Source organism: Primulina tabacum, chromosome 1 (assembly GCF_025594145.1).
Source record: "Primulina tabacum isolate GXHZ01 chromosome 1, ASM2559414v2, whole genome shotgun sequence".
NCBI lineage: Eukaryota > Viridiplantae > Streptophyta > Magnoliopsida > Lamiales > Gesneriaceae > Primulina > Primulina tabacum.
In genome coordinates, this window is record NC_134550.1 from 8483485 (window position 1) to 8496720 (window position 13236).

The following is a 13236-nucleotide window of genomic DNA, read 5'->3' on the forward strand; positions in this document are numbered from 1 at the left end:
AAAATAAATTATTGTACTTGATTTGAAAATGAACGTACCTAGTAACATAAAATAACGATTCATGGTTATCAACTGCTACCTGATTTCTATCAAAATGTTAATATAACACTGCCTCAAAATAATTTCAGATCTAAAAATAAGCATAGGATAATTTTAATACCACATATCAATATATTGCGACATAGTTTCAATCATTTCCAAGTTCCAACTAATAAAATTATGGTCAAGGTATCAGAATGTAACATCATTTTAGAATGGCTCCAAAAAATGTCTGAGTTTTCAATTAATGAAGGGACAACTTTACACTAATTTGACAACGCTACAGACAAGCGTGAATCCTATCAACATTGCAATTTATTATAATAATTTCTATTGCGTCATAGCTCAATACTGCCTAAACCGCTACCGACTGAATAATAAATCAAGAGCTTCGTTAATTCTTGGATGCATATTAGCAATTCAGGAATATACTAATATAATTCAAGAGTTCAATTCATATAAAGTTCTAGCCCAATTGTCATTCGTTTAATAAATAAGCTTTAATTTTATCCATAAGCTAGTACAAATTCAAAGAGATAAATAATATATACACGTAAATCCGAAGGCCTTCACACATTTTGGCCTCATATTATTTAGTTATGGGAAATTACATTGGTCAATCAATTAGAACTCAACAAAACCAGAACGAGCCACAGTGGGTAATTGGTAGGCACATAAGACTAAAAGTCATTCAAGAGTAAATAATAGACCTGAGCAAAGGCTGCATCAATAAAAGCAAGCAACCTGACCATGTACAATTGCCAATCGATGAGGCACACTTAGCAATCCGATCAAGGTACACAAGAATCAAGTTTTAGTGAGAAATTGTGATGTTTGTTGCTTCTCTTGTATTCAAACATGTGATAAAATGAATTTTCTTGCCCATGATATCCGTTTCATTCCATTCAACAAAATTCTTGAAGGTAGGAGGCACGATGAAAATATTTTAGATTGTTGAAACATCAGAAAGGTCTAATTTTCTTTGGTCTTCCCGCCTGGTACTTCCTTACATAATCTCACCGAAGAACTGTTCTCGAAGAAATATTTAGCAGTATCTATACAGCTAAAAACTTGCCAAAGAATGTTGGTTACAAGATAGCACAGAACATTAGCAGCTGAAACTTCTCCAGCCAACTTCATTTTGCAGCCCCGGTTCAAGTTCTCAAATTAAAAACCAATGCACAAAATTTCTGGACGTATAAAACCAATCATTAAGTCTTTTGTTCACGTCCTCTCCGAAATGTATTGTTCAGATTAGGCCCTAATGTTCAAATGGAAAGTTTTTTTGGCAATTGCATGTCCAACAAATGACCAAAATTCCATCGCCAAAGGCAGGCCGGTCAAAATATATGTTTTGACAACAAACTGAGCAGCAACCAAGAGAGAAATTTAAAATCACATCATCGTTTGATTTCATACAATAACGCTGCCAAACTCAAGAATATTAGGATCAAACTGGGGTAACTGGCTCAATATAACTGTAACCAGGAAGTTTTCGAACTCCTTTGTCTCTGAAATGAAATATATCCAACCATATATCAGCTTCCGTATACAGGTGGGACAAAAGCACGAAGTTACCAGCACTCCGAGGCTCAAATTCAAAAAAGTTTATGGGTTACGTCCTCAACTAGATCAATGCCACTATGCAGCCTGCAAGCCCCAAGAAGAGCACCCCAAGCACCAGCATTGACCGTATGAGCTCGTAAGCAGCCTTGAGCTTTCCTGATTTTCCCAGAATGTCAACCATAATCGCAAAATGATCAGGAGATGGATTAAAAGAGTATTCTCGAATCATCGGGTCAAAGTAAAGGCATTCATCAACAAGGCCAGCGTGGCTACAAGCTGTCAAGATAATTATGAAGGCCACGGCATCAGGTCTTATGCCTTCATCCAACATCCTGTTAAACAGCCGCACTGCTTGAGCACCACTGCATGAGTGCTAAATCCCTGTATCATGGAACAAAGATAAATCACGTCACGTCTAGGCATCTCCTCGAACAAAATAGTTGTTCTCTTCATATTTATCAACAAGAGATGCAACAACATGAGGTCTTTTAAGGTCAAAGGAACCATTGCTCATATATGATTCAATCCATTTTGCTAGCTCAAAGGACCCCAATTGGGAACAAGCAGACAGCTCACCATTTCAAATTCATCAGGTTTCACATCAGCAGACAAAATTTCACCAAAAACATTCACGGCCGCACCAGGCTTTCCATTTTGTACATACCCTGAGATCAAAGTAGACCATGAAACCAAATCCTTTTTAGGTAACTCATCGAACAACGCCCTTGCAGCTGCCATATCACCCGCTTTGGCATATCCATCAATTAAAGTTGTAAATGAAACCTAATCCTTGGAAGGCATCATGTCAATAAGCTTTCTTGCGCAGTTCAAATCACCAAACTTCACCAACCCCTTAATCACCGAGTTCCAAGCCTCCTCATTCCGCTTCGTCATTTTATGAAACACATGTCTTGCAGCTCCTAAGTCCCCAAAATTCAAATAACCTGCCATCATCGCAGTCCAAGAAGCCTCGTTTTTTATACACATTCCATCAAACAACTTACTTGCACATTCAATCTCCCTACATTTGCCATAAAAATCGATCAATCTGGACCCAACAAACACATCGCCTTCACTTCCACATCTAAACACCACCCCATGAACAACCCTTCCCTCCCTGAGACCCTGATGCGATCCGGGTTAAATGGGTGAGCCGGGTCGGATGCTCCACCGGATCAAATCAATAATTTATAGTGTTGTTTAGGAAAATGAGCAAAGTAGATGACTTCGATCGTGACCTGCACACAATAAAAGGAACTCGTGAATGGGCGCCGGAGGGGTGTCCGGCGTGGCCACTCCGATGCTTAAGTCAGCAGGTTGAAGATGAGAGAAAATGCCGATATATGTGCGAATATATGTGAGTGCCAATGGTCAGGATTTTTCTCGTCTCTTTAAATGAGAAACATATCTGCTATTTATAGGAGGAAATATCATGATTACTTCGACTTGCGTGTACACCTACCACTCATAGCCTTTGATGTTGACTTCCTGTCAAGCCACCCTACCTCTGATAGCTTCTCTGACACGCCAAATCCCTGTAGTTCTGACAGATAAGACTGCCAATACCGATACACTCGAGTATGGTGCGCTTCTCGAGGTAGCCCGAGTAGAAAGTTCCCGGGAGCTTGCATGAGAGCCCGGGCTATGATGATGGCCCGGGAAGAAATGGAATGCCCGGGAAGCTGGCTATGATCTGGGCTTCCCAATTAATAAACCGGGTTAAAGACGACCCGGATCCTTATGGGGGTATCACCACCCATCCCTAAAATAGTCGGGCTAGAGCTTGACTCGCTGTCCCGATCAGTCATACTTTGTACTTTTGTTGAAACATAATTTAGAGTGTGTAAGAGCATCGGAGGCTTCAAATGTCCCATAGATGAAATGGGGTACCGGGGTCTGATACAACCCGGGTTTTGAATGAGGCGCCGGGACCTTATTTTTCATGGGCTTAATAAATGGTGCCGGACCCTCATATCTCCCGGGCTTTGAATATAGTGTCTTTAGTATTATCGGGTAGTCCAAAGAGTGTCATTATTACCCATGCTTTAGCATTTATGCCGCCGAAAATCGTTTCATATTCCGAGGATCCGATATGTCTGACATATTGACATTCGTGCACGTCCTTTCATATGCCCGGTACAATTTACGAGGGACATCTTGATCGTCCACGTGTATCTAGATTAGCGACAGAGATCTCCCCTCGCCCATATATATTAGCCCTCCTCATTTTCAAAAATTAATTTCAAATTCAAATTTGCGGCGAAGCTCTTGCAAATTTTCCTCTCAGCTTTCCGGCGTGTAAACTCCTCTATCTCCGGCGACCTGGTACCACTGCAACTAGTCCCTTCAAAAACTCGTAAGTTACTTTTCTCTAATCCATGTCTAATTCTACTTCTTCCACCTCAGGAGCCAATGCGCGAGGCTCATCTGGGTATGAGTCCACCGCGATGCGCTCCGATTCCCCCCCTTCTCCTCCTCGCCATCGTTTTGCTCAAACTTCTAAAAAGCCTGCAGCCCACCAAACTAAACCTTCTTCTTCGGGCACTTCACGGGTCCTGAAGAAGGACAAGGGTAAGGGCAAAGCCCGTGCTTCTGACCATCCTTCTATTGAGGCCCCGGGAGTTCCTTGGTTCTCCTCAATGAGCAGCACTTTGCGCTCAGGGGCGGACGAGGAGCTCCGGGTTCTGGGGTCTATCCCTTCTGCTTTTTCCATTCTGATTCCCGGTCCTTCCGATAGAGCCAATAACCCTCCTCCCGGGTACACCACTTTCTTTCGGGACCAAGTCAGAAGTGGTCTTCGTTTTCCCCTCCCTCCGTTTTATATCGAGGTTGCTGAATTCTTTGGTGTGCCCATTAACCAATTCCATCCGAACTCCTTCCGCATTATGGCCTCGGCCTATATTCTTTTCAAAATGAATAATCTCCTTATCACTCCCCTTATTCTCCACTATTTTTTCGTTTGTAGATTGGGAGATAATGCCTTCTCCCTCACTGCCCGGCTAAATGTCCGGTTCCTTGATGACATCCCTTCTTCCCAGAAGGGGTGGAAAGGAAGATTCTTTTATATTCGACTCCCGGGTCCTCTCTCCTGTTTAACAGAGTTTCTTACTTCCCTTCCTCAACAACCCACCCTTCCCCGGGCCTACAAATTTGAGGATTTTTATACCCGAAGCCAAGACTTGGTAGAGGGCAAAAGATACTCCTCCTCTATCCTTATTTCCCAGGAGAATCTGGTTGCCTATGGGTTGAGTGCCCGGGCTGAAGACCCCATAGATCGGGCGATTGATGAGGCGACTGGCTCGGGCTCTCAGCCCGGTAACTCTCTTTTCCTTGTCTTGTCTTTCTTATTCTTTATTTATGTTTCTTAGGTGATACCCTTTGTTTTTTCATAAATGCAGACAAGATGCAAGAAGCTTTCGCAAAAAAGTGGGAGGCTGAGCGGCTAGCCAAGGAGAAGAAACTGGAAGCACGGAAGGCTGCTGCTGAAAAGAAGAAACAAGCACCAGAGGAGGCGGCGTCCCGGGAGAAGGAATTAGCCCGGGCAAATACTGAGCCAGAACGGGAGGTGCCTTGCTGCTCCCCGGAGGATGAAGAAGATCAGCCAGGGTCCGCGCACCCGGACATAGAATAGGATTTGTACTTGCGTTTCTCTTCTTTTTCCTGCTCTTACTTGTAATTTCTCTGCCTTCGGGCCTTCTTTTTTTAATGAAATCTTCATTTTCCCTTTATCATTTTTGCAGTCATATCCTGATAAATCTTCAAAGACCCGAGTAATATAATTTCTTGTGTACAAAATAATTAGGAAATTTTCTAAGTGTTGTGATTTAATAACTTCAAATGAGTACCCGGGATCTTGATCCTTATAATGAATAAAATGCCTCATAATCAGTAAGTGACCCAGATGTAAGCAAACTTAAACCCGGATATTGGTGCATATAACCAAAATGGGAAAATCGGGCAAGAAAGCAAATCTCGGGATTTAGATTGGTCGAGGTGTGGTGCTCCGAGCCAGGGTGTAGTGCCCTGGGCTTTTGAATAACCAAGGTGCGGAGCCTTGGGCCGGGGAGCATGTCCCGGGACTTGAGAATGGTCGAGGTGCAGAGCCCTGAGCCAGGGTGTAGTGCCCTGGGCTTATGAATAACCAAGGTGCGGAGCCTTGGGCCGGGGAGCATGTCCCGGGACTTGGGAGTGGTCGAAGTGCGGAGCCCCGAGTCAGGGTGTAGTGCCCTGGGCTTATGAATAACCAAGGTTCGTATTGAACCTTGGTTATTCGAAATCTCCGTCAGAACATTGCTTCGTTATATCTTGGGTTATCGACAAAGTAATCGTTGAATAGATTACGGTCGGCAATTTCCGATCACGCTGAATTACTATATGACCTCGTATTGAACCTCCGTGATTGACTTCTTGCTCTTGGTGGATAATGTAGGTAGCAACCAACTGTTGATCTTGTGCTACAATATTCAATATTGCATTTCGTGTATTATCCAAATTCTCAAAATCATCCATCCAATTAATAGGTGTTTCATCTTCATTATCAGACAATGAAGATGAACTAGAGGATGATGCGTGAGATTGGAAATGAGAATTCATTTTCAAGTTTGTGAGAGCGTAGAATGTGGCGTGAGAATCTAGGATATTTCGTCGCATTATATAATAATTTATCAAAAAATATGACCGTTGGATGAGATTGTCTTATATACAATCTGTCCGTTGAATTAGATTGTGTTATCTACAACCTCATCAGTATTATGACCGTTGGATGAGATTACATCTAATCTTTCCTGTTGGATGAGATTACAATCTTATCATCATCTTGACCGTTGGATGAGATTGCCTTATCTAGAATCTGGCCGTTGGATTGGATTGTGCTATCTACAACCTTATCAATATTATGACCGTTGGTGAGATTAAATCTTATCTTTCCCGTTGGATGAGATTACAATCTTATCATCATCTTGACCGTTGGATGAGATTGCCTTATCCAGAATCTGGCCGTTGGATTGGATTGTGCTATCTACAACCTTATCAGTATTATGACTGTTGGATGAGATACATCTGATCTTGCCCATTGGATGAAATTACAATCTTATCTTCTTTCTACTATAAGTAAAATATATCTGATTCATGAGATCATCACAGCTTTAATTTTCATTCCAATCAAATCTTTGGGGGTTTATTGGTTATAGACTTTTAATGACTTTTATGGAGTTTAAAAGTCTAGATGTATTCAAACTAGACTTTTATATACTCCATAAAAGTTTAGTGGTATTCAATGTAAACTTTTGTAGAATTTTAAAAAGTCATGTGGTATTCAAACTAGACTTTTAAAAACTCTACAAAAGTCTATATGTATTCAAAATGTCAATAGACTTTTAGTGACTCCATGGAATTCTATTAAGTACAAGAATTATAGCCTAAGGTACTACAACAATAAAATGTCAAAAAAGTCTTTGATTCAACCTAAAGATTTGGACGTACATTTAATTGAGAAATCTCCCAAATTCAATACAAACTTTCATTCTTTTTTCATCTATATTTTTCCTTTTATTTGTACTTTTTAAAAATATAATTAAAATTTAATTTTTTTATTAATTATTATATAACATTTTATTTTTAATTATTTTCTTTAATTTTAGTTAATCTATATCTTAAATTATTGTATAAGCAAATTCATACCGATACTGTACCAAAATTTTCGGTATACCGAACCAAAAAAAACCTTACATTTTAAAAAAAAATTATATTTTATTGTTTTAAAATATTATATATTTTAAAATTTTTGTATATTTTTTCAGTATTTCGGTATATATAGCAAAATTTTCAAATTGGATATCGTTACCGTACCGAAAAATTCGGTATTGTTACCGTACCATACCGAAATCTTCGGTATATTTAAAATTCGGTAAATTCAATATTTTTTGTTACGGTAATCTCGATATACCGAAAATTCGATATTTTTTCTTACCCCTAACAGGGCTTGTATTGGCATGTGCTATATTACACAATTTTCTTTGAAAGAAGTGTCAATTTGATAAATTTCAAATTTAACTAGATAATGAAGCTCAATTGTTTTGAGTGTTCTTTTAATAAAATTTTATTATGAACTTATAAAAATATTATTCATTAATATGTTGAATTGACATAAAGAATTGAAATTTTGATTTCAATAAATTGGATAGTTCATTTATCATTTTTTACAAATTAAATTGATTTAAATTTTAAGTAAGTAAAATTCATTTACATTCATAAATAAAAATAATAATTTAAAATTGAAGAGGTTATCTATGTCCAATTATTATTTTAAAAAAATTAATAAAAAATAAATCACAATTATAAACTACAAAATTCACATAATTCTATGAAAAAGTTTACAAAAGTCTACAAAAATCTTGAAAAAAAGTTTATAAGAGTCTATGAAAATTGTTTTACAATTCTATGAGATTCCATAAAAGTCAATACAAATCCATCAACTCCACAAAAGTCCATCATTTAAAAAAAGTCATTAAAAGTCTTTGAAAGTATAGAATGAATACACCACCCCCATTTATTCCAAGGAATTAAATGGCTTCAAATTCTAGAACTGCTTCTTACAATGTCGAAGAAGACAGAGTCTTATGTCATATGTATCTTGATATATCCCAAAATCCTATAATATGCATCAATCAATCCAAAGATCAGTTTTGGACTCGTATCGAAGAAGCTTACAACATCAGCAAACTAAACAATCTACAAGTACGTAACAAAAGATCATTGCAGTGTCGCATGAGAAAAATATACTCCGTGAAGTTGGAAAACTAAGGGGATGCATTCGTCAAATTGAAACTCTCCACCCAAGTGGCTCACTAGAAGATGATATTGTAAGTATTTCTTATTCAACTATTTATTAAATTACAAGTTTAATTTCTTATAAGATAATAGTTGGATATTTTCGTACAGTTAAAGCGAGCAAAAGATTTGTTCATGCAAGATGCTGATTTTAGCACATGCTTCAAATATTATCATGTGTGATATATTATGAAAGATATGGAAAAATTCTCGATTGACATCAATCCAATGAGCGCACCAGCAAGAATGCATGTCACAAGTTTGGACTCGCCACAATCAGATAGCTAGACACCAAATACTCCAATATCAGGTTCTCCTGGATTACCTATGTTTTCAATTAATTTAAGTAGTGATGAAAATGCAGGCGGCACTTAATCCCAGCGACCTCTTGGTGTTAAAAAATATAAACTAAAAAAAAGGACGACAATGTGTTGGAATTAATATCTACAATGAAAAAAGGGCATCGCGATCTTATAAATGTATTACAAAAAGGATCCACTGAATTTCAACAAAGTTATGAGATGAAACTCCTAGCATTGCAAAATGAGCATCTCAAATTAGCAAATCAACAAAAAAAAAATTGAAACTAGACAATAACAAATAGCATTAGCAACCCTTCAAGAGGAGAATAAAGTTTTGTACATGGATTTAAGCACGATAGGTGATCCTGAAATGCGCGAAATTGTTCGAAAGGAACGAGCCAAAATTTTAAAAAAAGAAATGAAGAACATGGACAACACGAAAATAACACATTTGGGAAATATTTTGGTGATTTTGGAGGATCACGATCAAATTTATGAGATTATTGATCATCTACCTTCTTTGTCATTTTTATGTTTTTATTCGCATTGTTATCTTTGTAATTTTCAATTATGTATTATCGTCGAATTTGTATTCCAATTATGTATTATCTTTGTATTTGTATTTCAATTGCGTATTGTATAAATTTGTTTGTTAGATAAATTTGCATTGAAAAACAATATTATTCAATAAATTTGTTTGTTAGATGTTTAATTATAAAATTATTGTAAAATATATTTATAACTTTATATAATTAAATAATTTAATTTTTATGATTTTATATTTAATTATTAAAATAATACAATAAATTATACTATTATTTAAATATATCTAATTATTAAATTAATATAATAATATAATATTATTATATAAATAATATTTATAATTAAACAAAACAAAAAAAAATTAAAAAAAGAAAAGAAAAATATTTGGCGCAGAGGAAATGGAGCTGCGCTTGGAGATTTTTAGCGTTAGGGTTGGAGATGCCCTTAAGGGCATCGTTCTAATGTTGTGCAACTCACACGATTCTAGTTTTATCAATGATATCGATTGTAATCTTTTATTATTGTTACAGATAGGCTAATTTGTTTACGAATTTTATGATTACATAAGCAAAATATTTTTAGATTTAATGCACTTAGAAAAATTAATTATTTCAGCAACGGAGTAATAACGTGATTACATTGGAATAGAATTTTATATCGGTAAAAAGTCCTATGATTTAAAATCCTAAAATATCACAATTCTAAGAGTGATTCACATAAATATCAGTACAAATACGATATGATTAATCAATAAATATTTATATTAGTAATATTATAGTTATCTTATCAATTAAGTTAAATTGTCCACCCATTTCTACGTGTTTGACTCTTGTATTAATGGAGCTCTTTTTCTATTATTTCATTCTGCCAATCTTCGATAGGAGATGGCTAAACTTTTGACCCAAACGGAAACGAACACTATGTTGTTTGGAAATGTCAAATTCGGCTTAAATCATGATTTGTCCAGACTCTTCGGTGTAAATTCCTTAATGATGTTTAGTGAGGATTAGTTAATCTAGCAGCCAATATCATTTGTCAGGATTAGTTAATCTAGCATAAACAAACATAACCTAATTCACATAAAACATTAATAATCATCGATTATGTAAGCCAAGCTCAACATGTGCACCAAACATCATATAATTAATTACATTACATTACATTAACTATTTAATGTCTAACGTAATGTTAATCACTCATATTGCACATCCATGTCAGTTGGTCATCTCAGTCTAAGCACCAAACCGTACTCTAAGCTGAATAGCTAACTCATTCACTAGTCTCCGTAAACTTTACAAGAACCAATTCACATTCCACTAGAACATATCCATTAGAATCTTTTTCTATCAATTTTTGCTTTTCCCCACCTCAAGCACCAGCCATCATGCAGTGTCCACATCATCTCTTACACTCTATTATGCACTGAATTAGACAATCCTAAAACCTAACGAATATAACACTGCCCACCAACTTGGTCCAACAGCAAGCATTCACAAGGTCTTTGGTGCATTGTAAACCAAGAATAAGGATCAAATCAAAAAAATATGTGCTATCAAGTCAAGACATGAAGCAAACACAGGCCTAGAAAGTCATATCCCCACACGATCACAGTTTGAATCAAGTTTTGCTCCAGCTCTACTACTCTAAGGACATCAATAACTGAAATATACTTAACCATGGTCTCTTCTTATTCTTTCTCTTGCAATCATAACATGGTTCGCCATCGCGGTCGCCAAGGTTGCTGTTCCAGTTCCATTGGCATTTCACCGAACGGTTATAGTTACACAAACGTTTTAGCCTGGAACATTGTCTGTCCCCGCCCGCAGACCACGACGGCAAACCAATTAACAGCGACTCAAACCATAAATCTGATGGTTAAAAAAGAACTTCAATCTTTAATTGATATTCTTCATAGAAGTACCGAATAAATATTAACTAATCTTCTATTTTAACGACTTAAAAAATACTGTCCTCTATGCCTATTCCAAACCAAAACCGTGCTCTCGCTCTGAAATCTGAATCAAGAAAACACAATGAGATTTCTTGAAGAATTCTAAATAGAGGAAAATCATTTCGAACTTGCTTTTTTATCACGAAGCTAAACACACAAGCCTTTTATACAGATAAAGAGTATTTTTTTAACTCAGCATACACACTCGAAAACAAGCACATATACACAGCTACGTACAAAACATAACTCCGATCCATAAACGAAGAGCTCACAGGTCGTGAGGAGGGCGGCTCCGGGTTCCGATCCCGCTAGCCCTCTCATGAGCAAAAGATGCCGATTTTCGCCTAAACCGAAAGGCTTCTCGCCCTCCACCTGAGAAAGGAGACACCGGCGGAGTGGATCCGGCAGGAGAAACTGGCGGCGAGTCTTTCACACTAAGTTGCTGCGGCTTTATTATCAGAATACTTCTTGTAACCCTCGTCGCATCCTCCGCCGCCTCTTCTCCCATTGAATTTCGATTTGAACCTTCAGATTCCTTGCCGGAGTTAGATTCGAAGCTGAAATTAGAGCGTTTTCTGAGTTTCCCCGGGCCGTTATCCGGTGGGGGGCCGGCGACTGTGTCGTCCCAGAGCTGGTCTAGTAAACCCATGTGCGCAGCTTAAGAGATCCCAGCGCAGAGCAGCAGGAGAAGTTATAATCATTCCATGTTATATACCCTGACCAATCACCTTATCCAGGGGCGGCGCCAGAACCTACCGTTACTCGAGTTAGAATTTTAAATTGATTTACCCAAGCTAATATCAAATTTATTCAAAATTATACAAAAATTTATATATTGTTGAAAAATATATTTAAAATGTGAGTATTGAATATTTGAATGTTGAATATTTGAATGTTGAAAATAAGAGTTGTAAATATTGAAAATTAGTGTGTGATGATGTAGGTAATGATGTATTTTATTTTTGGATTATTTGTAAAGATTTCCTATAAATAGATCTCTCATTTGTGAAGAAAATCACAATTGAGTAGAGAGAAAAATATTATAAAGTGTGTAGTTTGGTAAATTTTGAGAGTTTGAGATTTTTACTTTTTACCATAAATTTTTACTTTTTCACAACACGTTATCAGCACGAAGCTCTAAAAGTCCTCCATATTTTTTCCAAGCTCCAAACAGAAGAAAAAGGTAACAAAAGTAATAATATTTATTTTACTGTTATTTATTTATTGTGTATATATTTAATATATAATATAATGTTATTATTAGAAATAATAAAAATAAATTTTTCATAAACTTGTTATAAATCCTGGGAGGATGTTAAGACGACATCCCACACTCCCGGTAAGGGATACGACAAGTATAAAAGCCTATAAGGTTTTTAAACAAAATAAATTATGACACTCATTATAATATTATGATATGATTTACATAATTATTTAAACATGTCTAATATTATATATATCATATTATTACCATAAAATTATACAAATACATACCTTTATTTTTTTGTACCCCAACGGTCATAAATGGTAAAAAACGGCTAGTTTTTGCCCTATAAATATGATCTCACAAACACATTCCATCACTCCAACTTTCTCTTCTTCTCTAAAAATTATTCATCATCAAATTTTTCGAAGAAAAAAGAAGATGGCTTTCTCAATGATATTTTTAATTATTTTGGTTGTCATACTCACGAGTCTTGTATTTATCGGAGAATATCCTCCTCGTGCGTTTTCTTTATTTTTACAAATACTTGTACTTGTTGTTTATCCGTTACTTTGTATTGCAATAATTATTAACTAATAAAATGCATCGTAATTTTTTTTAGTACCACCATGTCAAATTTAACAAAGCTCGAATTTGTTGCGCTCGACATCACGGGAAAGAATTATATGCCATGGACTCTAGATGTAGAAATGCATCTTGAGTCATTGGGTCTAAGCGAGACCATTAAAGAAAATGGCATATGCACGTCACAAGAAAAGGCAAGAGCCATGATATTTTTGCGT

At 36.4% G+C, this 13236-nt stretch overlaps 1 protein-coding gene and 1 pseudogene across 1 annotated transcript; both read right to left on the reverse strand.

Moving 5' to 3' along the window:
• Positions 1-1429: 1429 nt before the first annotated feature.
• LOC142504298 (putative pentatricopeptide repeat-containing protein At5g37570) lies at positions 1430-2739 on the reverse strand (annotated as a pseudogene).
• An 8607-nt stretch (positions 2740-11346) lies between these two features.
• On the reverse strand, positions 11347-11957 carry LOC142539595 (dormancy-associated protein homolog 3-like). The gene has a single exon (XM_075645162.1). It carries the CDS (start codon positions 11876-11878, stop codon positions 11498-11500), a length of 381 nt encoding a protein of 126 aa, XP_075501277.1. The 5' UTR covers positions 11879-11957; the 3' UTR covers positions 11347-11497.
• Between the last annotated feature and the right edge of the window lie 1279 nt (positions 11958-13236).

Excerpts from the sequence above, each read along its gene's own strand:
- LOC142539595 (XM_075645162.1), bottom strand. The coding sequence starts at position 11,878 with ATGGGTTTACTAGACCAGCTCTGGGACGACACAGTCGCCGGCCCCCCA.